This window comes from Oryctolagus cuniculus, chromosome 6, assembly GCF_964237555.1.
Source record: "Oryctolagus cuniculus chromosome 6, mOryCun1.1, whole genome shotgun sequence".
NCBI classification, from domain to species: Eukaryota; Metazoa; Chordata; class Mammalia; order Lagomorpha; family Leporidae; genus Oryctolagus; species Oryctolagus cuniculus.
The window spans coordinates 28,454,150-28,480,273 of NC_091437.1; the positions used below are offsets into that span (position 1 = coordinate 28,454,150).

At 42.8% G+C, this 26,124-nt stretch overlaps 2 protein-coding genes across 4 annotated transcripts in view; one reads left to right on the forward strand and one right to left on the reverse strand.

Annotated features, from left to right (window-relative positions):
* PCDHAC2 (protocadherin alpha subfamily C, 2) overlaps positions 1-26,124 on the forward strand; it is a 200,802-nt gene that overhangs the window by 64,657 nt on the left and 110,021 nt on the right. The window lies entirely within an intron of this gene.
* LOC138850018 (coiled-coil domain-containing protein 177-like) lies at positions 1,555-22,242 on the reverse strand. The gene is made up of 3 exons (XM_070075725.1): positions 22,124-22,242; positions 3,109-5,008; positions 1,555-2,998 (listed from the first exon to the last, which is right to left on the reverse strand). Exons 1-2 carry the CDS (start codon positions 22,240-22,242, stop codon positions 3,664-3,666), a joined length of 1,464 nt encoding a protein of 487 aa, XP_069931826.1. The 3' UTR covers positions 1,555-2,998; positions 3,109-3,663.

Below are 26,124 nucleotides of genomic sequence, written 5' to 3' on the forward strand. Positions count from 1 at the left end.
AGAGAGAGAGAGAGAGAGAGTTGAAAAGTAGTGTGTCCAAGAAAAGAATTTAAGTGTGTAGGCGTGTTAGTTCCTGGTAATGCTGGGTGGTGTCAAACAACAATAAATTTATTCTCTCACACTTTTGAAGACCAAAAATCCAAAATCAAGGTGCTGGTACCACCGTACTCCTGGTCGCTCCAGAGGAGAATCTGTTGTCTCTTTGATGGCTTTTGTTCCTTATCTTGTGGCTCCATCACCCCATCTCTGTCTTTGTGGTCACATTACCTATTCTCTTTCCATGCTTTCTTCCCTGCATTTGTTTAATTAGGGTATGCACTTATGGTCTACCTGGATAGTCTAGGATGATCCATGGAACTTTACAGATCCTTAATTTATTCACGTCATTTGCCATATTGTCTGCAGGTTATGAGGATTAAAATGTGTATATATCTTTGGGGTGGGCAGCACTCAAATGACTGTAGTAGGCTTGAAAAATCATAGGCAGCATAGACTACAGATGGCTGAAAGAAAACTCAGTGCACTTTTCAAGTAAATGTTAGAAGTTAGAGGTGAAGGGAAGGGAATGAGTTTAAGTTTTTTTAAAAAATGCAAGAGTAATATTTATGTGTATTTATCTAGAAATGTTTGAGGGAAAGAAATGAGCAAAGAAGGAGCTAAAATGCAGGAATAATATATATATATGTATATGTCTAGAAATGTTTATTGTTTGAAGGAAAGAAACAAGTAAAGAAGGAGCTAAAATGCAGGAATAATATGTATATGTATATCCAGGCCAGCTCTCTGCTGTGACCCAAGAGGGCAGTGGAGGATGGCCCAAGTGCTTGTGCCCTGCACCCGCGTGGGAGACCAGGAGAAGCACCTGGATCCTGGCTTTGGATCAGCGCGGTGCGCCAGCTGCAGTGCACTGGCCGCGGCGGCCATTGGAGGGTGAACCAACGGCAAAAGGAAGCCCTTTCTCTCTGTCTCTCTCTCTCACTGTCCACTCTGCCTGTCAAAAAAAAAAAAAAAAAAAGGAATATGGTGGCAGTGAGGTTGAGAATTAGAATAGATGTGACAGAATATGAATGAATTTCTGTAGGCAAGACAGTAGATTTAATTATGAATTATGAAGGTCCAACTAAAGTAAACTTTTAGAGAATACAAATAGTCATCATGATTAAATAGCTACTTTATATTGAGAAAGAATGGGGAATGGATGGTTATACTGCATAGGGGAGACTACAGAAAATATTAGAGGAGTGATATAAGTAAATGAGTGATTCTAGTGTATCTGGAAGAGAATATTCTAAATGATTACTATGAGTCTACTTAGTTGGAGAAGTGAAGCAATTTAGGGCCTGATAGACAAGAAGAGTTAGAATCAAGGGACTATTCCTGTTGTAAGAATAAAGCTGTGTTAGTAGAAGTAGTGGTGCAGGAAAGAATGATGAAGGCAAGAAAATATTCAATAGTGCACCCACATTTTCAGAGGGGAGCAGAGGCACAGAAGTGTACCCAACTGTCATTTCCTATAGAGATATACACAGACCTGACAATATAATTATGGGAGCTGTGATGTATTTTTCATTGTGCTCTTAGTCCTGAAATGATAGTTGTAGCAAATAGACAAAAGTAAGATCCCCTTCCTCCCTTCCCTGCTAAATATTTGTTAACGTCTGTTTGTAGCTATTGTCACTTGGAAAATTAGAGCCAGTTTAAAGGATAACAATGATTTTCCCAGTGATGATGAAGTGAGATGGATAGGAAGAAGGGGAACCTTTTGGTAGCAATTCAAACTCTATTAAATACAGAGGATGCCAGCTCTTGGGCTACTTTATGCAAAAAGAATCCTGCCCTTGAAAGCATTCTTGTGTCTATGGACACACAAGGTTGTACGCACATTGAATGACTGGATGCTTCCCTTAAAACATGCATATTTTATCCTTATTTCAAAGCCCTACCTGGGGAAGTTCATAAATATGGTAGCTTTATTTTAAAATGTTGTCAATATTTCCCACCGTCATCCGTTTTATTCTTACGTGATTGTGTTCCAATTTGGAGTTAGTGGCTGTTGGGGGGGGGTGTGTCTTGAAAGATATCACAGGAAACTGACCTTGCCACCAAAGTCCGCATCAGCTGGAGACTCTCAGAATGAATGTTTATGTTTTCTGTCTTTTAAAATTCTGCACGGACAGTTCACACATTTAAGAATAAGTGTGTGGGAAAATGGAACTCATTAACCCACTGGCAACTAAGATACATTACTGAGCGGAATATGAGAATTTACTGGTTTTGAGAAGGTAAACGTTTCTACTTCAATTACGAATTTGCAGTAAAAAAAGTCAGGAAATGCAAGGGGGGAAAAGCTTACACCAGTGGAAAATCTGAAAACTCAGTCGTTCTACACTTACACTTTCGTGCGCATGGTGTCGCCCTTCGCTGAGAGCGCTTCCGCGGAGACCCACACCGCTTCCTCCTTCCTCCGGGAAAACGCAGACAGCGGACATCCGATGCGCATTCGCCCACACGAAGAGGCTGTAAAACTGGATCTTGAGAGGGAGTTTGAGGTAAGGCATTGAATCTACTGTAGATACTCTGAAGTCTTTGGAGTGTACAATGCTGTTTTCCCTGCGAGGAGGTCCCGGAGCCCGGCGCCTGCTGCCCTGGCTCCTGCTGCTCGCAGCCTGGCGGGCGGGCAGCGCCCAGCTGCGCTACTCGGTCCCCGAGGAGGCCCAGCACGGCACGTTCGTGGGCCGCCTGGCGCAGGACCTGGGGCTGCCGCTGGCCGAGCTGGTGCCGCGCCTGTTCCGGGTGGCGTCCAGGGCCGGCGGGGACCTGCTGGAGGTGAACGTGCAGAACGGCATCCTGTTCGTGAACGCGCGGATGGACCGCGAGGCGCTGTGCGGGCGGAGCGCGGAGTGCAGCGTGCACCTGGAGGTGGTGGTGGAGCGGCCGCTGCAGGTGTTCCACGTGGAGGTGGAGGTGAGGGACGTCAACGACAACCCGCCCGTGTTCCCTGAAAGTAAGAAAAGAATCATCATTCCAGAGTCGATACCTCCGGAAACCCGGTTTCCACTAGATGGCGCATCCGATGCAGATATCGGAGTGAACTCAGCCCTGACCTACCGACTGGATCCCAACGATTATTTCTCCTTGGACACTCAGAACAATCGTGAGCAGACGTCTTCTTTATCGCTTGTGTTGAGGAAGACATTGGACCGAGAGGAAATGCAGGAGCATAGTTTATTACTGACAGCTGTGGATGGAGGGAAACCGGAGCTGACCGGCACAGTTCAGCTGCTGATCGAGGTTCTGGATGTGAATGACAACGCCCCGGCTTTTGACCAGCTCCTTTATAAAGTGAGACTGTTAGAGAACGTGTTCAACGGGACAGTAGTGATTCAACTAAATGCGACAGACCCGGATGACGGTGCCAACGGAGACGTGGTGTACGCATTTAGAAAGCCTACACCGCCGGCAGTGGCCAGTGCGTTTGTTATACATCCCAGCACTGGAGAAATTAGAACGAAAGGTAAACTGGATTTTGAACAAACGAAATTGTATGAAATATACGTGGAAGCAATTGACAAAGGCAATATTCCAAGGACAGGTCACTGTACCCTGTTAGTGGAAGTCCTAGATACAAACGATAATGTCCCAGAGATCACCATCACTTCTCTGTCACTGCCCATCCGAGAGGACGCCCCCGTAGGCACGGTGATCGCCCTCGTCAGCGTGTCCGACCGCGACTCGGGCGCCAACGGGCAGGTGAGCTGCGCCCTGACGCCTGACGTGCCCTTCAGGCTGCTGTCGACCTTCAGGAACTACTACTCGCTGGTGCTGGACAGCGGGCTGGACCGCGAGCTTGTGTCGGGCTACGGCGTGGTGGTGACGGCGCGCGACGCGGGCTCGCCGGCGCTGCGGGCGTCGGCCAGCGTGTGGGTGGAGGTGGCGGACGTGAACGACAACGCGCCCGCGTTCGCGCAGGCCGAGTACACGGTGTTCGTGAGGGAGAACAACGCGCCGGGCTGCCACCTGGTGACGGTGTCGGCGCGCGACGCGGACGCGCGGGAGAACGCGCGCGTGTCGTACTCGCTGGTGGAGCGGCGCGTGGGCGAGCGCCTGCTGTCGAGCTACGTGTCGGTGCACGCGGAGAGCGGGCGCGTGCACGCGCTGCAGCCGCTGGACCGCGAGGAGCTGGAGCTGCTGCGCTTCGAGGTGAGCGCGCGCGACGCGGGCGTGCCGGCGCTGGGCAGCAACGTGACGCTGCAGGTGTTCGTGCTGGACGAGAACGACCACGCGCCGTGGGTGCTGCCGCGGGGCGCGGGCGGGCCGGCGAGCGAGGCGGTGCCGGTGTGGGTGTCGCGGTCTGCGGGCGCGGGCCACGTGGTGGCGAAGGTGCGCGCGGTGGACGCGGACGCCGGCTACAACGCGTGGCTGTCCTACGAGCTGCAGGCGGCGCCGAATGGGGCGGCGTCGGGCGGCGCGCGCCTGCCGTTCCGCGTGGGGCTGTACACGGGCGAGATCAGCACGACGCGCAGCCTGGACGAGGCGGACTTGGCGCGCCAGCGGCTGCTGGTGCTGGTGAAGGACCACGGCGAGCCCGCGCTGACGGCCACGGCCACGGTGCTGCTGTCGCTGGTGGACGGCGGGCAGGCGCCGGCGGCGGCGTCCTCGCGGGCGGCGGCGGCGGCGGGAGTGGCGGGCGTGGCGGGCGTGGCGGCGGCGGCGGGCGGCGCGGCGGCGCTGCTGGACGTGAACGCGTCCCTGATCGTGGCCATCTGCGCCGTGAGCAGCCTGCTGGTGCTCACGCTGGTGGTGTGGACGGCGCTGCGGTGCTGGGCGCCGGCGGCGGAGGGCGCGTGCGGGCCGGGGCAGCCTGCGCTGGTGTGCGCGAGCGCGGTGGGGAGCTGGTCGTGCTCGCAGCGGAGGCGGCAGCGGGTGAGCGGCGGCGAGGGCGCGCCCAAGGCCGACCTCATGGCCTTCAGCCCCGGCCTTCCTCCGGGTCCGCTCTCTACAGGGGAAACTGGAGAAAGAGAAGCGGATTCAGAACATTTGAAGGAGGTAACCTTGTATTAAAAAAAAAAAAATCATTGTACTTACTTGATACTTTAGTCCTCATTGGCTGTTTTTAAAAGTATCTTTAATTTTACTTCTGTTTAATAGTTTAATTTCTATTTTTCTGTTTCTGTAATTTTATGGTATTTAACTATTCTGTTGACATTTGATTTTAGGCATTTTTCAATGTGAAATTTTAACATGGAACATTCGATCAGATGTTCAAAATACGAATAATCACTGAATTTGGAATAGTTTTAAGTATTTGCTGCATGCGTGATCATACGCAAGACATGCTACCTTGTGAGAACCTAAATGAGTAGAAAATTTTGTTTTAATAAGGCTAATTATAATTTTATATTTTGAAAATTTTAATTAATACATATACTCACATTCATGATTGTTTTAAAGAGTTTCAGGACTTTTCACCTAAATTCCTTGTTTTGCAGTGCATTTTCTCCCCTTTTAGTCTTTTTGGAGGAAGTGTCGTACCTTGTGATTTTTCTTTTTCATAAAAAAATGATTTACTTGCGAGGGATCATGAGTTAGAGGGATGAGCTCATCCTTGGGGTCGCTCCTGAAATCCCTAGGAGCTGAGGACTCAATCCCGGTCCTCGATGTGAGTGTCAGGGAACCAGCTCAGAGCCATCATTTGCTGTTCAAGGTGTTCATCAGCAGGAAATGGGAACCGAACCAAAGCCAGGACTCTGAATCAGACTCCAGAAATAGGATGCGGGTGTCCCAGTCTGCATATTAACAATATCACACAATCTTTTACATTGTGATTTGCACACAAATAATTATTTTATACACGTACATACCTAGTGTTATTTTTGTTGTCGCATTTTACATTTCGGTAACTAGTACCTTTTGGAAATCCCTGCAAATCTGATATATATATATATATATATATATATTTTTTTTTTTTTTTTTGACAGGCAGAGTGGATAGTGAGAGAGACAGAGAGAAAGGTCTTTCTTTTGCCATTGGTTCACCCTCCAATGGTCGCCACGGCCGGCACGCCACGGCTGGCGCACCGCGCTTATCCGATGGCAGGAGCCAGGTGCTTCTCCTGGTCTCCCATGGGGTGCAGGGCCCTAGCACTTGGGCCATCCTCCACTGCCTTCCCGGGCCACAGCAGAGAGCTGGCCTGGAAGAAGGGCAACCGGGACAGAATCCGGTGCCCCGACCGGGACTAGAACCTGGTGTGCCGGCGGCTCAAGGTGGAGTATTAGCCTAGTGAGCCGCAGCACCAGCCCAAATCTGATATTTTTAATGGCTGTTTGGTAGTACTCCATAGTGTGGAAGTATAATTATGTATTCAGTTATTCATCTGTTGATGGGCAACCACTTTGCTTCAGGTGTTCTTTTGTTTCCATAAACTCTGCTTGTTATCATTATAAAAGAACATGTATTTCCTAAAATATTGAAAATATTTATTTCTAAGAAATGGAATCTGAGATGTAGAATTATTGCATCAAAAAGCATTAATAATTTTGTTTTAAAATACATTGCTAGATTGCTTTCTAAGTATTTTGTTGCACTTTAAATTTCCAACAACAAATTATGAGCACACTTTTCCCTTTATTTCCAGAAACAGTAGAGGCTGAACTTTCTAACAATGTGATCTCTATATAGTGATATCTCATTATCATTTAAATGTTTAAGATTTAGTTACTTGAAAGGCAGTAATAGAGAGAGAGCAAGAGCATGAGAGAGAGAGAGAGGTGTCTTCCATCTGCTGGTTTACTCCCCAAGTGGCTGCAACTTGCAGAGCTGTGCGGATTTGAAGCCAGGAGCCAGGAGCTTCTTTTGGGTCTCCCACACAGGTGCAGGGGCCCAAGGACTTGGGCCGTTTTCCACTGCTTTCCCAGGCCATAGCAGAGAGCCGGCTGGAAGTGGAGCAGCTGGGACTTGAACCGGTGCCCATATGGGATGCCGGCACTGCAGATGGTGGCTTTACCTATTATTCCACAGCAGGGGCCTCAGTGGGACTCTTAATAGTTGCCACAGTGCCAGCCCCACTATGTTATTTTAAGTTCCTATGTATAATCATGAATTTGCATTATCATGTGTATTTTGTTGATTTGGACTTAGACTTCTTTGACTTATCAATTATTTGTCTATTTGTGTATTGTTTTGTTTTTATTTTGGGAAAGTTCTCAGTAATATCAATATTAACTGTTTATCTGCTGTGTATATCACAAATATATTTTCCTCCCATATAATTTCTATTGATGTTTGTAGTGTATTTTCCTATATAAAATATTTTAAAGTTTTATATATAGAAATGTCTTATTTTCTTTTATGAATTTTAGGTTTTTCCTTGAAATTTGGTGTAATGGATGTGTTCTGGCAATAAATTCACTCCACTTTTGTTTGAGAAGAATCTTTAGTTCATTTTTAATTTTGATAAAGTATTTTCACTGGGTATTGTTGACAGTTTTTTAAAGATGTCATTCCATTGTCTTCTGGTTTGCATAGTTTCTGGTATGAAGAGCGCATGTGTTCCTCTACATATGCATCTTCCTTCTTCATGTTCCTACCCTCTATGGTTTCTATTAAGAATTTCCTTATTGTCACATTTTTTTTACACTGGTTATGATGTACTGTAATCTGACAATCTTTATGTTAGAGTATTTGCAGTTTGTTGATATTCCAGCCTCTGTGGGTTTATCATTTTCATCAGATTTGGGTAAATTTCAGCCAAATTTTTTCAAAAATCTTTTTCTTCAGTTCCTTTCTTTCTGGTATTTCAATTACACTTCTGTTTACTGGTATTGTCTCACAGTAGTTTTGATCATTTTTGTCTGTCTTTTCTTTCTTTGTGCCTCATTTTGGATAGCTTTGATAAATTCTCTAGGATTTCAAGTTCACTTATCTTTCCTTTTGTAGTGTCATATCTACTAATTCTTTTTTTTTTTTTTTTGACAGGCAGAGTGGATAGTGAGAGAGAGAGAGACAGAGAGAACGGTCTTCCTTTTGCTGTTGGTTCACCCTCCAATGGCTACCACAGTTGGTGCCCCGCGCTGATCCGAAGGCAGGAGCCAGGTACTTCTCCTGGTCTCCCATGGGGTGCAGGGCCCAAGCACTTGGGCCATCCTCCACTGCCTTCCCTGGCCACAGCAGAGAGCTGGCCTGGAGGAAGGGCAACTGGGAAAGAATCCGGCGCCCCGACCGGGACTAGAACCCAGTGTGCCAGCGCCGCTAGGTGGAGGATTAGCCTATTGAGCTGAGGTGCCGGCCCTATCTACTAATTCTAATCAGTATGTTTTTCATTTCAGATAGTGTATTAATTCTTTTCTCGATAAGGTTCTATATAGATCTTGTTTCTAAATATTTATTTACTTTTGAAAGAGTTATAGAGAGAAAGGGAAAGAGAGAGAGAGAGGTCTTCCATCTGCTTGGTTCACTCCCCAAATGGCCTCAGTGGCTGGGGATGGGCCAGGCTGAAGCCAAGAGCCAGGAGCGTCATTTATCTGTATCTCTCACATAGGTGCAGGGACCCAAGGACTTGAGCCATCTTCCGCTGCTTTTCCCAGGTGAATTAGCAGGAAGCTGGATTGGAAGTGGAGCAGCCAGAACTCCAACCAATGCCATATGGGATGCTGGAATTTTGCAGGTGGCAGTTTAACCTGATACACCACAGTGCCAGCCCCTTGATCTTTAAAGTGCTATTTTATTTATCCCCACTTAATGTTGAACTTTTTTTCTGTGTTCTTTAGTATACAAGTATTTTTATAACAGATGTTTTAATATTCCTGTTTGCTAATTTCAGCAGGCAAATCATTACTGTTCCTGTTTGATTTTTATTCTTGTTTGTGTTAGATTTTCTTGCTTGTTTACATGTCTGGTAATCTGTGATCAGATTGTGAATTTTACATTGTTAGTTGCAGCAGAGGTGGGATGTGAGGAGGGTGTAGAGAGACAGATCCTTTAAAGCAGTGGTTTTCAACCAGGGTCAGTTTTGCCCTCCAAAGGATAGTTTGTCAGTGCCTGGATATATTTTTCATTTCATACTTGGAGATTGCTGTTGGCATCTAGTGCTAGAGGCCAAGGATGATGGAATACATCCTACAATGTCAGGATAGTCCTCTGTGATAGAGAATTACCCAGTTCAAAGTGTCAGTAATATTGCTGCTGAGAATCTCTGAAGAGTTGGACTTAGTTGTGATATGAAGTGAAGTTGCATGGGACCAATTTGTTTCTTTCAAAGGTTGATTTCAAGCTTTGTTAGTTTACATCCGGAGCAGTTTTTAGCATAGAACTAATTCAGCCTCTACTGAAATTTTACTCTTCTGAGGAGAGCACCTAATAACTTGTGTTTTGAAAGGTTTCTTATCTGTGACCAGTAGGAATGTGAACTATTTCCAGCCGTGTGTGAGCTCTAGGAATTATTCTGTCTACTTCTTTCCAGTGCTTCTTTCCTTGGTCTTGTGGATTTTCACCCAATGCATGTGTACATTAGTCTTCAACCAAAGATCAAAGAAGACACTTCAGTAGTTCTCTAGGTCTCCTTCTTTCTGTACAGCTCATTCTTCTCTGCAAATTCTATTCACTCAGGTCATTCTGAACCTTTATTTCTGCCTATGGAATTTTATATAAGTGGAATTTAAAAATATGTATTTTCTTATATGTTAGTTGTTTCACTTGATTCTGTGTATGTTAGGATTTTCCCCATGTTATGTTGGGTAACTGTAATTTATTCATTTTTCATTCTTTTAAATAGTTCCTTGAAGATCATATAATAATTTACTTAAAGCTATTATTTAGGGGTGCTGGCATTGTGGTGTAGTGGATAAACCCGCCGCTTATGCCGCTGGCATCCCATATGGGCGCTGGTTCATATCCCTGCTGTTCCACCTCCGATACAGCTCCCTGCTACTAACCTTGGAAAAGCAGAGGGAGATGGCCCCAAGTGTTTGGGCCCCTGCACCCATGTGGAGACTAGATTAAACTTCTGACTCCTGGCTCCAGCCTGGCACAGCCCTGGCTGTTGCAGCTGTCGGGAGTGAACCAGTGGATGGAAGATTTTCTCTCTCTCTGACCTTCAATAAATACATAAATAAAACCTTAAAAACCCTATTATTTGATATCTTGGCTGTTTTTGGGTTCTGATGTTGTGAGTAATCTTTCTTGTATATATCTCCTAGTGCATACAACATACATTTCCCTGGTTATAAACCTATGATAGGAATTACTGGACCATAGGATATATACCTTTACCTTTACCAGATACTATTAAAATCTTTGTTGAAGTGATTTAAATTTTTTGCACTTTTGCTCACATCTTTTGAACCTTATGTTGCTTTCCTCTTCTACAATATTTGCAGTAGTTAGACCTTTAAATTTGGTGGATGAGTAGTGGCATCTCATTATCATTTTAATTTGTGTTTCTCTTATGAAGCTGAGCAACTTTTCATGTTAGTGATCACTTGAGCATCTTTTATGAACATCCTTTTAAATATGATTATTTGCATATTATGAACTCTGTCTTTTTCTTATTGATTATTAGGGCCTTAAACTTTCTGGATCAAATTCTTTGCCAATTTTATTGGATTCCTTTTCCCTTTTTTGTTGCTGTATAATTTGATATGCAAAATTCCTAATTTCTTCAAATCAGTGGTTTGAAAAAAATTTTTTTTTTGACAGGCAGAGTGGATAGTGAGAGAGACAGAGAGAAAGGTCTTCCTTTTGCCGTTGGTTCACCCTCCAATGGCTGCCATGGCTGGCGCGCACCGCGCTGATCCAAAGGCAGGTGCTTCTCCTGGTCTCCCATGGGGTGCAGGGCCCAAGCACTTGGGCCATCCTCCACTGCCTTCCCGGGCCACAGCAGAGAGCTGGCCTGGAAGAGGGGCAACCGGGAAAGAATCCGGCGCCCCGACCAGGACTAGAACCCGGTGTGCTGGCGCCGCAAGGCGGAGGATTAGCCTATTGAGCCGCAGCACCAGCCTATAATCTGTAATTAATTTAAAATTTACTGTATGTGAATGAAATGGTTATTTTTCAACTCAATTTTTGATTATGGCTATTGTTGATATTCACACCAAGTTAGAGTCTTTTTTGCTTTTTATAAAAAAAGTTCTTAATTTCTTTGTTATTTAATTTATATATTTAAAATGTTTTTTGTTTGTTTCTGGTTTAAGAAATACATTTCTATCATGAGCTGATGAATATATTCACCTACATTGTAAGCTAGAAACCTTATGTTTTTTATCTTTTATATTTTTGCTCTCCATGTTTTCTAGAATTGGTTTTCATAAATTACATAAGAAAGTTGTCCTGTTTTATTTTTACCATATAGAAATTGTCTCAGTGCCATTCTTAGAAAAAACCTACTTTTTTTTTTACTGTTTTATAGTGCCATTTCTTTCATATTCACATTGTTCTTATTTATATTAGTCTGTTTCTGAATGGTTTATTCCATTCTATCTCTTTTTCTGGTAGTAGCATCACCAGTACCATATATTTTAATTATAGTAGTTTTAAATTAAGACTTGCTACCCAGAGGCCAGAACTGAAGTATGTTAAGCTGCCACTTACAATGCAGGCGTCTCTTATGGGAGTGCCTGTTCTAGTCCTGGCTGCTCCAGCTCCAATCCATCTCCCTGCTAATGTGCCTAGGAGAGAAGCAGACAACTGCTTAGATTTTTGGGCACCTTCCACTCACGTGGGAGACCTTGATGGAGTTCCAGGTCCCTGGTTTCCTTGTGGCCATTTGGGGAGTGAACCAGTAAAAGAAAATCTTTCTCTTGCTGTGTCTCCCATTTCCTGTTACTCTATCTTTAAAATGAATAAATACATCTTTTTGAAAAAAGGCTTGATATCTGATATTATAAATGATTCCACTTTTTTTAACTTTTATTTAGTAAATATAAATTTCCAAAGTACAATTTATGGATTACAATGGCTTTCCCTTCCCCCCATAACTTCCTTTCCACTTGCACCCCTCCCATCTCCCGCTCCCTCTCCCATTCCATTCACATCAAGATTCATTTTCAATTATCTTTATATACAGAAGATTGATTTAGTATATATTAAGTAAAGATTTCATCAGATCATTCCACTTTTTAAAAGAACATAATGTTGTTTAATGTCTCTTTTAAAATGACTAATTTAATTGACAAATAATACTTTGTGTATTTGTGGGGCATAGTTATTAATGTTGTACTGTATATTTCAAAATTGCTGAAAGAATAGACTTCTAAGTTCTCACCAGAAAAATGTGGTCATGAGGTGATGGATGTGTTAATTTGATCCAATGTATACATAGATTGTGTACAATGTATACATACTTGGTATACATAGATCAAAACATCACATGGTATCCCGATTTGATCTTATTCAAGACTTGGTAATTCTTGGCCTTTAATTTCACTTAAATTTCAAATGCAAGTTTTACAGCTTTTCAGTAACAAATTTTGCTGAAATTTTGGTTGGTATTGCATGAAATCTATAGATCAGTTTTTTGGAACTGAAATCTGTAACATATGCAGCTTGCAATTCATGAACATATCATACATCTCTTTTTATTTAGGTCCTCCCCAATGTTTCTCAATAGAGTGTTGCATTTTTTTTCCATAGAAGTCTTGGAAATACTTTGTTAGATTTATGTCCTGATACATGATTGTTTTAAAAGTGATACCATTCAAAATTTCATTTTCTTTCTTTTTTAAAAAAAGGTTTATTTTTATGTGTTTGAAAAGTGGAGTTACAGAAAGCGAGAAGGAAAGATAGATAGATAGATTGATCCATCTTCGAACCTCTGGTTCAGTCCCCAATGGCCGAAATGACCCTGGCTGGGTCAGGCTAAAACCAGGAGCTAAGAGCTTCATCTGAGTCTCCCATGTGAATTCAGGGGCTGAAAGACTTGGGCCATTCTCTGATGCTTTCCCAGGTACAGTAGCTGCTTTGGAAGCTGAGCAGCTGGGACTCCAGCTGGTACCAGTATGGGATGCTGACACTGCAGGTGGCAGCTTACTGTGCTGAACCACAGCACAAGCCCCCAAATTTCATTTTTAAATGATTTCTGCATTTAAAAATGACATCTAAAATGTTTTCATCTGTTATTTTTACCATTAATATTTGCAAATCAGAATTTATTGATTTTGGATGTTATCAGTGTAAAGTGTTTTAGCTGCACCTTTGTATGTAATATGTGCAAATTTTTTCTATAATGTTAATATGTTGAATTACTTGTTTTTTAATGTTAGACCAACCTTCATTTCCTTGAGTAAACATAATTGTATATATAACTATTAATATAAATATAACTATTTTCTGTATACTGTCTGATTTATTTCATTATATTTTGAAGATTTATTTTATTTATTTGAAAGGCAGAGTTATAAAGAGAGACAGAGACACAAAGAAAAAGAGATCTTTCATCTTATGGTTCACTCTCCAAATGGCCAGCCAAAGCCAGGAGTCTGGAACTCTCTCTGGGTTTACTGCATAGGTGACAGGTGTCCAAGTACTTGGGCTTTTTCAGGCACAATAACAGGGATCTAGATCAGACATGGACTAGCTGGGACTCAAATCTGTGCTCTTGGGATGCCGGTGTCACAGGCAGTGGCTTAACCCACTGCACCACAATGCTGGCCCTTATTTTATTAAAATTTTTAAAAAATATTTATTTATTTATTTGAAAGTCAGAGTTACAAACAGAGAGAAGGAGAGGCAGAGAGAGAGAGATAGGTCTTCTATCCACTGGTTCACTCCTCAATTAGCTGCAGCAGCTGGAGCTGCGCCGATCCGAAGCCAGGAGTCAGGAGCTTCCTCTAGGTCTCCCACGCGGGTGTGGGAGCCCAAGGACCTGGGCCATCTTCTACTCCTTTCCCAGGCCATAGCAGAGAACTGGATTGGAAGAAGGGCAGCCGGTACCTGAACCAGCATCCATATGGGATGCCAGCACTGCAGATGGCGACTTTACCCACTATGCCACAGCACTGGCCCCCTTATTTTACTAATTTTTTAAGAAGAGACTTTTAATTTTTACTTAACATGTGCTAAATTGATCTTCTGTATATAAAGATAATTGAAAATTAATCGTGATGTGAAGGGGAAGGGGAGAGGGAGTGGGAGAGGGGAGCGTTGTGGTGGGAGGGAAGATACGGGGGGGAGGAGGCTATTGTGGTCCATAAGCTGTACTTTGGAAATTTATGCTCATTAAATAAAAAAAAAAGAAGAGACTTTTACATCTAAGTTTCATAGTAGTACTGGCATTTTCATTTATAATTTTTTTGTTAGATTTATTTGTATTTAAAATTTTTTAGCAAGCATAAGAATTATATGTATTTATGGGGTTCCTTGTTAGATTTAGTATTAACTTATGCTAGCTTCTTAATAAATATGTTATCTCCTTTTCAGTTTTCCAGGAAAGTTTATCTGATCTTTGAGTTATTTATTTGAAACTAGAGTTCATGATTGATGTCTGTACCAGGAGTTTTACTGGTGGTATTTCTGATTAATGATTCAACTTCCTATTTTCCTATTAAGTAATTTTGTTTATGTCCTCTTTAGTAGATTATAGTTTGTGATATTTTCCCAAGGATTTTCTCAGTTGATGTAAATCCTTAGTTCACATTTTCTACAGAATCTATAGTGATAGTCTCATTTCAGTCCTTTTTTTTTTTTAAGATTTATTTGTTTATCTGAAAGAGTGACACAGAGAGAGGGAGAGGTGGAGGGAGAGGGAGATCTTCCATCCAGTGAATCACTCCCCAAGTGGCTGCAAGAAGCCAGGAGCCAGGGACTTCATGCAGGTCTCCTGTTTGGATGGAAGCACTAAAAACTTGGGCCATCTTCCAAGGCTTTCCCAGGTGCATTAATAGGAAACTGGACCAGAAGTGGAGCAGTCAGGACTTTGGATTGGCACTCTGATATGGAATGCTGGTATCCACTGCAGCATACTCTCCCAGGTCAATTCTTTTTTTAAAGATTTATTTATTTGGCCGGCACTGTGGCTCAATAGGCTAATCTCAATAGGCTAATCCTCTACTTTGCGGCGCTGGCACACCGGGTTTTGGTCCCGGTTGGAGCGCCGGATTCTGTCCTGGTTGCCCCTCTTCCAGGCCAGCTCTCTGCTGTGGCCCAGGAGTGCAGTGGCGGATGGCCCAAGTGTTTGGGCCCTGCACCCCATGGGAGACCAGAAGCACCTGACTCCTGCCTTCGGATCAGCGCGGTGCACCGGCCAAAGCATGCTGGCCGCGGCGGCCATTGGAGGGTGAACCAACGGCAAAAGGAGGACCTTTCTCTCTCTCTCTCTCTCACTGTCCACTCTGCCTGTCAAAAAAAAAAAAAGACTTATTTATTTTACTTGAAAATTAGAGTTACACAGAGAGAGAAGGGGAGACAGAGAGAGAGAGGTTTTCCATCTGCTGGTTCACTCCCCAGTTGGCCACAATGGCCAGAGCTGAGCCGATCCGAAGCCAGGAGCTGTTTCTGGGTCCCCCATGTGGGTGCAGGGGCCCAAGGATTCAGGCCATCTTCTACTGCTTTCCCAGGCCATAGTAGAGAGCAGGATTGGAAGAGGAGCAGCCGGAACTCAAACTGGTGTCCCTATGGGATGCTGGCACTGCAGGCGGCGGCTTTACCTGCTATGCCACAGCGCCAGCCCCCCATTTCAATTCTTGATATCATGTTTGTTTCCTGGGCTTGTTTTTCTGTATCAACAACACCAGATGCTATTAATATTGGTTCTTTAGAAGGACTCACTTTAATTTTGTTGAGCCCTTGCTTGTTTAAAAGAATATGAGTTGTATAAATGATTGAAATGATAATGTCTTGTGATGTCTAAAACATGATTAAATAACATATAACTGAAAAGGGGTTGAAATGAGTTAAAGAATTCCAAGATCTTTGGATTGTCCACAAGGAGAAAAATTAATTTCAGCTCTCATTTTTTATTTCCTTAAATTTTGTTTATCTTAACTTCTTTTTCTAGTAATTTGAAGTGAATTTTAAGTCATTATTTTATAATGTTTTAGCTTCATCCTATCAGTATTCACATGTAGAAGTCCCACCATCTTTCAGTTCAAGTATTTTACAGTTATTAAAGAATGAGGGGCCGGCGCTGTGGTGCAGTGGGTTAAAGCCCTGGCCTGAAGCACCAGCATCCCATATGAGTGCCAGTTTGAGTCCCAGCTGCTCCTTTTCCAATCCAGCTCTCTGCTATGGCCTGGGATAGCAGTAGAAGATGGCCCAGGTTTTTGGGCCCCTGCACCCAGGTAGGAGACCCGGAAGAAGCTCCTGGCTCCTGGCTTCAGATTGGCACAGCTCTGGCCATTGTGACCGTCTTGGAGAGTGAACCAGTGGATGGAAGACCTCTCTTTTGGTCTCTACCTCTCTCTGTAACTCTGTCTTTCAAATAAATAAAATAAATCTTTAAAAAATTATCCATTGATGTTTTCCTTAATTTTTAAGACTGTAATCATGTTTCAATTACTTTGAGTTAATTTTTAAATTAAAATCAGTGTAGGGGCCAGCGCTGTGGCGCAGTGGGTTAAAGCCCTGGCCTGAAGCGTTGGCATCCCATATGGGCACCGGTTTGAGAGCCGGCTGCTCCACTTCTAATCCAGCTATCTGCTATGGCCTGGGAAGGCAGTAGAAGATGGCCCAAGTCCTTGGGCCCCTGTTTCCATGTGGGAGACCCAGAAGAAGCTCCTGGCTCCTGGCTTTGGATCAGCGCAGCTCTGGCCGTTGCAGCCATCTGGGGAGTGAACCAGTGGATGGAAGACCTCTCTCTGTCTCTACCTCTCTCTTTAACTCTCTTTCAAATAAATACAAATAAATCTTTAAAAAAAATTAAAATCAGTGTAACTGGAGAACATGTTCTTTATGATTTCAAGTTTTCAACTCTGGAAACTTTCTTGGTAGCATAATTTATGGTTAATTTTTACAGATGTTCTATGTGTACTTGAACATATTATGTACATGTACAATGTATTGGATGCAGGGTTAACATGGCTAGTTATGTAGTTAAAAATCTCTAATCTTATTATTTTTAAAAGTTATGCTAGCAATTATTGATAGGTATGCTAAAGTCTTCTACCACAAATGTTTATTTGTTTAGGTGTTAGAATTCAATTTTTAAAATTTTGAAACTATATTATTAGGTATGTACAGGTTTTTAATTACTATATTTTTCTAATAAATTTAATTTTTAAAAAATATTTACTTATTTGAATTTCAGAGTTACAGGGAGAGAGACAGAGTCAGAAAGAGGAGGGGGGTCTTCCATCTGCTGGTTCACTCCCCAGATGGCTGCAACAGCTAGGGCAAAGTCAGGCCAAAGCCAGGAGCCAGAAGCTTCTCCCAGGTCTCCCAGATGGGTAGCAGGGACCAAACACTTGGGTCATCTTCTACTGTTTTTCCGAGGCCGTTAGCAGAGAGCTGGATTGGAAGTGGAGCAGCCAGGACATGAACCATTGCCCATATGGGATGCCCATAGGGGATGCTGGTGTAGCAGGCTGCTATGCCGTGATGCCAGCCCCAAATGTTTTATTTTTGTAAACTTACTTTCTTTTCAGAATTCTGCTTTCTGCTTTTTGTTTTTGTGTTGAAGTTTTTTTTTCTATTAATTGTGCAGATTAATTTACCTTTTTATTTGTATGTTAGTTGTTAAGCATCCATTGCATCTGGTGTCATTCATTTGAGGGACTTCAAGCAAGAACCACCCATCTGAGTCAGAACCAGGGGGGAGAATAAGCTGTTTGAAAGCAGTATATAGTTGGGATGGTTCTCTAAAGAACAATGGATAGCCTGAACAAGTTCTCTTTCTTAGTCTCTAAATTTTGATTGGGACATTCATTTTTTTTTATTTTTATTTTTATTTTTTTTTTTTTGACAGGCAGAGTGGACAGTGAGAGAGAGAGACAGAGAGAAAGGTCTTCCTTTTGCCGTTGGTTCACCTTCCAATGGCCGCTGCGGCCGGCGTGCTGCGGCCGGCGCACCGCGCTGATCCGATGGCAGGAGCCAGGAGCCAGGTGCTTTTCCTGGTCTCCCATGGGGTGCAGGGCCCAAGCACCTGGGCCATCCTCCGCTGCACTCCCGGGCCACAGCAGAGGGCTGGCCTGGAAGAGGGGCAACCGGGACAGAATCCGGCGCCCCGACCGGGACTAGAACCCGGTGTGCCGGCGCCGCTAGGCGGAGGATTAGCCTAGTGAGCCGCGGCGCCGGCCCTTGATTGGGACATTCATTTTATTACAGTTAGGATAACTGCCGATATCTTCAGGGATGAATCTGTCGTTTTGTGCATTTTTGGGTATCGTCACTTCTATTTCTCTTTTTCCTTCCTTTTAAAATATTTGAAATGATTATGTTTTATTGTTACATTTGCTCATGTACTGTTTGGAAATTTTATATTTGAATATTTGGAGAAATACAAAAATTAATTGGCTACTCCACAAATTAAATTTGCATGTGTCTGATATAGAAAAGTCAAAAGTTGATTGGTAGGGTGGAAGTTCTGGTGCAGTGGTTCCAATCTTGGTAGCTTTGCTTCTGATCTAAGCCCCTGCTAATGTGTCTTTAAAGTAACAGATTATGGCTGAAGTACTTGGGCCTTTGCCATCCATGTGTGGTACTTGGATGGAGGCCTGGCTCCTAGCCTCAGCCTGGTCCAGCCCTGGCTGTTGTTGCCATTTGGGAGTGAACCAGCATGTGTAAGATCCTCTCTCGCTCTCTCTCTAAATCTCTCTTTCAAATAAGTAAATAAATCTTTAAAAGTTAATTGATATTCTTCCTCTTCCTGTTCAAGATAGAGACCTGAAATTCTTTAATTCATTTAAATCTATAAATCTATCTTTATTTATATACTATTTATAGTATATAAATTTATATGCTATTTATAAATCTATAAATCTGTCTTGATTTATATAATATTTTTTCATGTCTTAAAAATATTTAACCCAAGATGTTAATATAATTTTCTACTCTCAACATTGTTTAGAAATGTATTTAAATAGTTGCCAGTTTTTTTTTTTAGAAAAGAATTGTTTATTTGAAAGGCAGAGTTACAGAGAGGCAGAGGCAGAGAGAGAAAGAGAGAGAGAGAGAGAGAGAAAGAGGGAGAGGTAGGTCTTCCATCTGCTGGTTCATTCCCCAAGTGGCTGCAGTGGCCGGAGTTGAATCAACCCGAAGCCAGGAGCCAGGAGCTTCTTCCAGGTCTTCCACACAGGTTCAGGGGCCCAAAGACTTGGGCCATTTTTTACTGCTTTCCTAGGCCATAGAGAGAGCTGAATCAGAAGTGGAGCAGTCAAGTCTTGAACCAGCACCCATAGGGATGCCGGCACCGCAGGTGGTGACTTTACCCACTATGCCACAGCACCCGCCCCAATATCTGTCAGTTTTGTTCCTCTTCCTTATTTATTTATTTATTTATTTATTTACTTATTTATTTTTGACAGGCAGAGTGGACAGTGAGAGAGAGAGACAGAGAGAAAGGGCTTCCTTTGCCGTTGATTCACCCTCCAATGACCGCCGCGGCCGGCGCACTGTGGCCAGCACACCACGCTGATCCGAAGGCAGGAGCCAGGTGCTTCTCCTGGTCTCCCATGGGGTGCAGGGCCCAAACACTTGGGCCATCCTCCACTGCACTCCCTGGCCACGGCAGAGAGCTGGCCTGGAAGAGGGGCAACCGGGACAGAATCCGGCGCTCCGACTGGGACTAGAACCCGGTGTGCCAGCGCCGCAAGGTGGAGGATTAGCCTATTGAGCCACGGCGCTGGCCCCTCTTCCTTATTTCTTGCACTTCTATCAGAGATAACTGTCTTTGACAGTGGAAATCTTTGAGTTTTCTTTAGTGTAAGGATGCTGCTGAAGAACTATTTCAAGTTTTGTTTATCTGAAATGTTCATCATAGTTCCTGAAAGACTTTTTTCCTTGAGGATATAATTTCATGTTGGAATTTCTGCCCTAAGCACTTTGTAAATATTCCAGTGTCTATTAGTTTCCATTACTGCTGTCACAAATTCAGCTGTGACTCTAACTAGCATTCCTTCTGTCATTTTCCTGTTGCTGCTTTTGATAGTTTGCAGTTTTACCAGTAAGTGTTGCAGTGTATGTTTGTTTATATTCATTCTATTTTAGATTCATTGGGATTTTTAAATTTGTGAATTGATGCCTTTGCAGCCCTGGAGTTACCCTCACCATTGTCTTCTGCAATGTTGCTTCATTGTATTTCTATCCTGATATTTTAGGATTCTAACTAGAGATGTTTTAACCTTCTCCCCCCATCCTTTTTATCTCTACCTTTTGTTTTAACATCTTTTCCTCTTTGGGATTCGTTATGTAAGTTTAATGTACCTTAAAGTTCATTGATTGTCGCTTCTTCCTGTACTCTGAATGCTAGGGCCCCGTAATCAATGTGTTGGACGTCCAGTTCCTTGTGTTACAGTGTTGGAGTACATCAGGATGTGAGCGTTTTGGGGGGTGTTTTTTGGAGCCCTCAGGAATAGATTGATGCCATGATAGAAGGGAGTGACATAAGGGCTTTGTCCTTGACTTGCCACTCTGCCTTCTACCATGTGAGGATGCCTTGATCTTGGGTTTCCCAGCCTCCACAGCTGTGCAAAATCAATTCCCGCTCTTAGGAATTACCTAATCTGTGGTATTCTGTTACAGCAGTACAAACACATGGAGACATTTCTATTTCTTCTTTTTATAATCTGTGTTACTTTTGTAATTTCTAGTTCCCTCTTGAAATTTTCAAGCTTGACTTTTAGCTCCTGAACACAATAAATAGCTTTTTAAAATTATTTTATTTATTTGAAAGAATTACAGAGAAAGGTAGAGCCAGAGAGAGAGGGAGGTCTTCCATTCCACTGGTTCACTCCCCACATGACCATAATGACCAGAGCTGAGCTGATCCAAAGCCAGGAGCCAGGAGCTTCTTCCAGGTCTCCCACGTGGGTGCAGGGGCCCAAGGACTTGGGCCATCTTCTGCTGCTTTCCCAGGCCATAGCAGAGAGCTGGATCAGAAGAAGAGCAGCTGGGACTAGAACCGATGCCCATATGAGATGCTGGTGTTGCAGGCTGGGGCTTTAACCCATTGCACCACAATGCTGGCCCCATACAATAAATAATTTTTAACCACCTTTTTCTGATGTGTCCAGTGACTGGGATCCCCCTGGGTCTATTTCTGCGTTCTGATTTTAAGTTGTTTCTTCAGTGGCATCTTGTATCTCCACGAGTCTTTTTATCTTTGACACTGTGATGTAAGCTGTGTCAAACACTTCTCAGAAACAATTTTGGGCTTATAAAGATGTTTCCATCCTCTAGGATGGATTTTGACTTGCTTCTGCCAGGTACTTTGGGGTACTAGAAATACTGGGTAGCCTCGAACCATGTCAGGTTTAAGGTATTCTGGATAAGAACTTCATTATCTACAGTTTACATGCACTCTTTAAGTGTAGCCCCTCCTATTCCCTAGCCCAAAGTAGAGGTTGCTTATGAAGTTCTCCCCTGACTGGCACACTCAGGATTCAGGCTTTTGTTTGTCTTGTCCCAGGAGGGACTTGTCATAAGTACATGTCAGTCTTCATCCATCTCTTAAATGTAAACAGCCCAGATCAAAAGTTGCTGGGAGTCTGGGTTTATCTTCTGAATTGGTTTCTTTTCTTTTCTTTTCTTTTTTTTTTTTTTTTTTGACAGGCAGAGTGGACAGTGAGAGAGAGAGACAGAGAGAGAAAGGTCTTCCTTTTGCCGTTGGTTCACTCTCCAATGGCCGCCGCTGCAGCCGGCGCACCGCGCTGATCCTGGCAGGAGCCAGGAGCCAGGTGCTTTTCCTGGTCTCCCATGGGGTGCAGGGCCCAAGCACCTGGGCCATCCTCCACTGCACTCCCTGGCCATAGCAGAGAGCTGGCCTGGAAGAGGGGCAACCGGGACAGAATCCGGCGCCCCAACCGGGACTAGAACCCGGTGTGCCGGCGCCGCAAGGTGGAGGATTAGCCTATTGAGCCACGGCGCCGGCTTCTTTTCTTTTTTTTTAACCTCTTGTTAATTCTTCATGACTTGTTCACCACTAGGTGCTTTTATGATTTTTCAGTAGTTTGGTTGATTCAGACTACTGATTCTGCATCACTGGTAATAGAAATCTTCCTCTAAGTTTATGTTAAGCTTCCTTTTGGCTGGAACTGCCATCTTCCAGTAATTCACCAAGATGATGAACACAAAGGGAAAGAGGTGTGGTACCCAGTACATGTTCTACAGGCCTTTCAGAAAGCATGGAGTTGTTCCTTTGGCCACATGTGCATTTACAAGAAAGGTGACATTGTAGACACCAAAGGAATGGGTACTGTTAAAAAAGGAATGCCCCATAAATGTTACCATGGCAACACTGGAAGTCTCAATGTTACCCAGCATGCTGTTGGCACTGTTGTACACAAACAAGTGAAGGGCAAGATTCTTGCCAAGAGAATAAATGTACATATTGAACATATTAAGCACTCTGAGAACCGAGATAGCTTCTTGAAACTTGGGAAGGAAAATGATCAGAAAAAGAAGAAAGCCAAAGAGAAGGGTACTTGGGTTAAACTAAAGTGTCAGCCTGCTCCACCCAGAGAAGCCCACTTTATCAGAACCAATGAAAAGGAGCCTGAGCTGCTGGAACCCATTCCTTATGAATTCATGACATAATAAGTATAAAATAAATAAATAAAAGACCTCTGGACTGCAAAAAAAAGTTTATGTTAGAATGTTAACATTTTGCTTTCCATTTTTAGGTCTTGTATTGGTTCTTTTTCAAGTATGCTGTGCCATTTTTTTGTGAGTTTTTGAAGATACTTTTGAAGCCTGTATAATTTCTATGAATATAGTAAACATAATTGTTTCTAATCTATATAATTCCAGCATATAGATATGTTGGTTTACAGTGTTCTATAATTTTAAAAGAATGCAAGTTATCATAAATTAAAATAAAATTAATTTCTGAATGTATATTATTGTATATAAATTTTATAGACCTTTTTGGATATTTTAAAATTTATTATACAAGAATAGAAATTGATCTTACTATTAGTTAAAAAATACAATATTCAAGTATTATTTCCCTCTCTCTTTTTTAAAGATTTATTTATTTATTTGAAAGGCAGAGTTAGAGAGAGAAGGAAAGACAGAGAGAGATCCTCCATCCTATGGTTCACTTTCAAAATGGTTGCAATGGTCAAGATTGGACCAGGCCAAAGCCAGGATCCAGGAGCTTCTTCCAGGTCTCTTACGTGGGTGCAGGGGCCCAAGGACTTGTGCCATTTTCTGCTGTTTCCCAGGTGCATTAGAAGGGAACTGTACTGGAAGTGAAGCAGCTTGGACTTGAATCCATGCCCATTTAGGATGCTGGCTTTGTAGGCAGTAGCTTTAGCTGCTACCCCACAGCACCAGCCCCTACTTACTTCTCTTAAAGTAACTGCCTTGTTTCAGTGATTTTGTCTTTGTCAGAATGTTTTACAATCCATAAAGAAAATGGGAAATATATTGGTATACAGAAATAATTTACCACTATTACATTTTTTCAAAGATTTGATTTGTTTATTTGAGAGCTAGAGTTACAGAGAAGAGAGAGAGAAAGGTCTTCCATCCTCTGGTTCACTCCTCAGGTGGCTGCAACAGCCAGAGCTGAGCCAATCTGAGACCAGGAGCCAGAAGCTTCTTCCGGGTCTCCCATGCAGGTGCAGGGTGCAAGCACTTGGGCCACCTTCAGCTGCCTTCCCAGGCCATAGCAGAGAGCTAGATTGAAGAGGAGCAGCCAGAACCTGAACCAGCATCCATAAGGGATTCCAGCGCTGTAGGCACAGGCTTAGCTCACTGCGCCACAGCGCTGGCCTCCGCTATTACATTTTAACCTATGGGAAGCAGAAAGACCTTTCTACCTCTTCTGTTTAAACAATTCTGTCGTTACTGGTAAATGAGATACTTCCCACTTTCCTAACTAAAATGATTTAGTTCTTCCTTATTCTTCCATAGAGTGAGTTTAAAGTAGTTTGATTTCCACTTACTTTTCTTGTCCTTTCTCCATGCAATATTTGAATGATATCATCTCCCCCTTATCTTTCTTTCTTCAAATTACCTTTTGTGTAGCACATTTTGTACTAAATATTGCATTTAGGATTTTGTTGTGGTGTATGCTTTCTGCTACAAGACGTTTTCATATCAGTTGTTCTCAGTCTGTCTGTCTGTCTAGATCTATCTATCCTCTTACACACACTTTAAATAATTTGCTTACCAATGTTTCTGCCTTTCCCAATTTTGTGGTTTCTGTGTTTATTTTTTTATTGTTTAACTGAAGCATTTCCAAAACTTATCTTTAAGTTAGGTATTTGTGGGCATATTCTCAATGAGTTCTTGTGTAACTTTGGAAAACAATTTTTTTCTCTCTGATAAGTAAGTGATACCTTTGCTGGGTATAAGATTTCGAGATTATAATCCCCCCCGCCCCAGTAGTCTGTATCTTTACTCTAGTGTTTTCTGGCTCTTGGTATTGCAGATGAGAAGTCTGATGCCAGTCTATTTTTTAAAGATTTATTTTATTTATTTGAAAGGCAGAGTTACTGACAGAGGTAGAGAGAGAGAGAGAGAGAGATCCTCCATCTGCTGGTTCACTCCCCAAATGGCTGCAATGACCAGGGCTGGGCCAGGCCAAAGCTAGGAGTCAGGAGGGTACAGGGGCCCAAGCACTTGGGACATCTTCTTCTGCTTTCCCAGGAGCATTAGTAGGGAGCTGGATGAGAAGTGGAGCAGCTGAGACTTGAACCAGTGCTCACATGAGATGCTGTTGCTACAGGCCAGGGCTTTAATCCATTGTACCACAGTGTCAGCCCCAGTCTATTTATTTTTAAAATGTAGTAAATATTTCAAATAACTAAAAAACAAATACTATTTATATAATTGGGCCAGCATTTGATTTTGTTTCCATAACATAATTTTTAAAAAAGCATTATTGGAATTTCAAAAAATGTTCCTTCTTTTATTTTGTTCTACTTAAAAATAGAGGAGAGAGGGAGGGAGTGAGGGAGGGGGGAGTGGGGGAGAGAGAGAGAGACAGACAGAGACAGAGACAGAGATACGTATTGATTCTAACTCCTAGTTCACTCCCCAAGTGCTCACAACAACCAGGACTGGATCAGGCCAAAGCCAGTAGCCCAGAATTCTGTCCTGATATCCCATATGGGTCTCAGGGTCCCAAGCACTTGAGCCATCATCTGCTGCCTACCAGGATGCATTAGTAGGAAGCTGGATCAGAACCAGAGGAGCTAGGACTCAAACTGATATGATATGTGGGTGTCACAAATGGCAGTTGAACCTGCTGTACCACAGTGCCTGCTCCTTTCTATAGCATATTAAGCATGCTTTTCTGTGGTATTATATTCTCATAGCATGTTGTTTTAAAATTCCTAATGACAGTATGTTTTTGCTTTCTTTACAAATAGTCTGTATTTACAAGTATTTTTGCCTGGATGTCCAAGTAATTTACTTTCCTTTAATATCATATAGGTTTACTAAAATATTTCTTGGTGTTGCTTTTTCTGGATCAGTTTTCTCAGGTGCATTGTGCATTTTTCAATAGATAGTGTCAAAGTTTATCTTCCTGAAAATTTTTCTTAGATTACAGAGTTTATTTCTTCTGTTTTATTACTTCAAATCTCTTTCAGGGACTACAATTCTGTATTTAGTAGATAATATTTGCATTTCTTCTGTAACTAATACTTCTAAATCTTACATGTCTCTTTAAAAATATTTTAGGAGCAGGTATTGAGATTAGCACTTAAGATACTCATATCCCACAATGGAGTATCTGGATTCAGTTCCCAGCTCTGGTTCCTGACTCCAACTTCCTGCTAATGCAGACCCTGGAAGACAGCAGTGAAGGCTTAAATTACTGAGTTCCTGCCACCCATGTGGGAGACCTGGTTTCTATTTCATGTTCCTGGCTTTGGGCCCCACCCAGTCTCTGAAATTGTGGGCATTTGGGGAGTGAATCAGCAGATGGGAACTCTCTTTCTGTCTCTCTCTCTGTCTCTCTTTCTCTGCTTCTCAAATAATTAAGTATATAGTGGTAAAAATTAAGTTTTTCTTATTTCCCATTTTGTA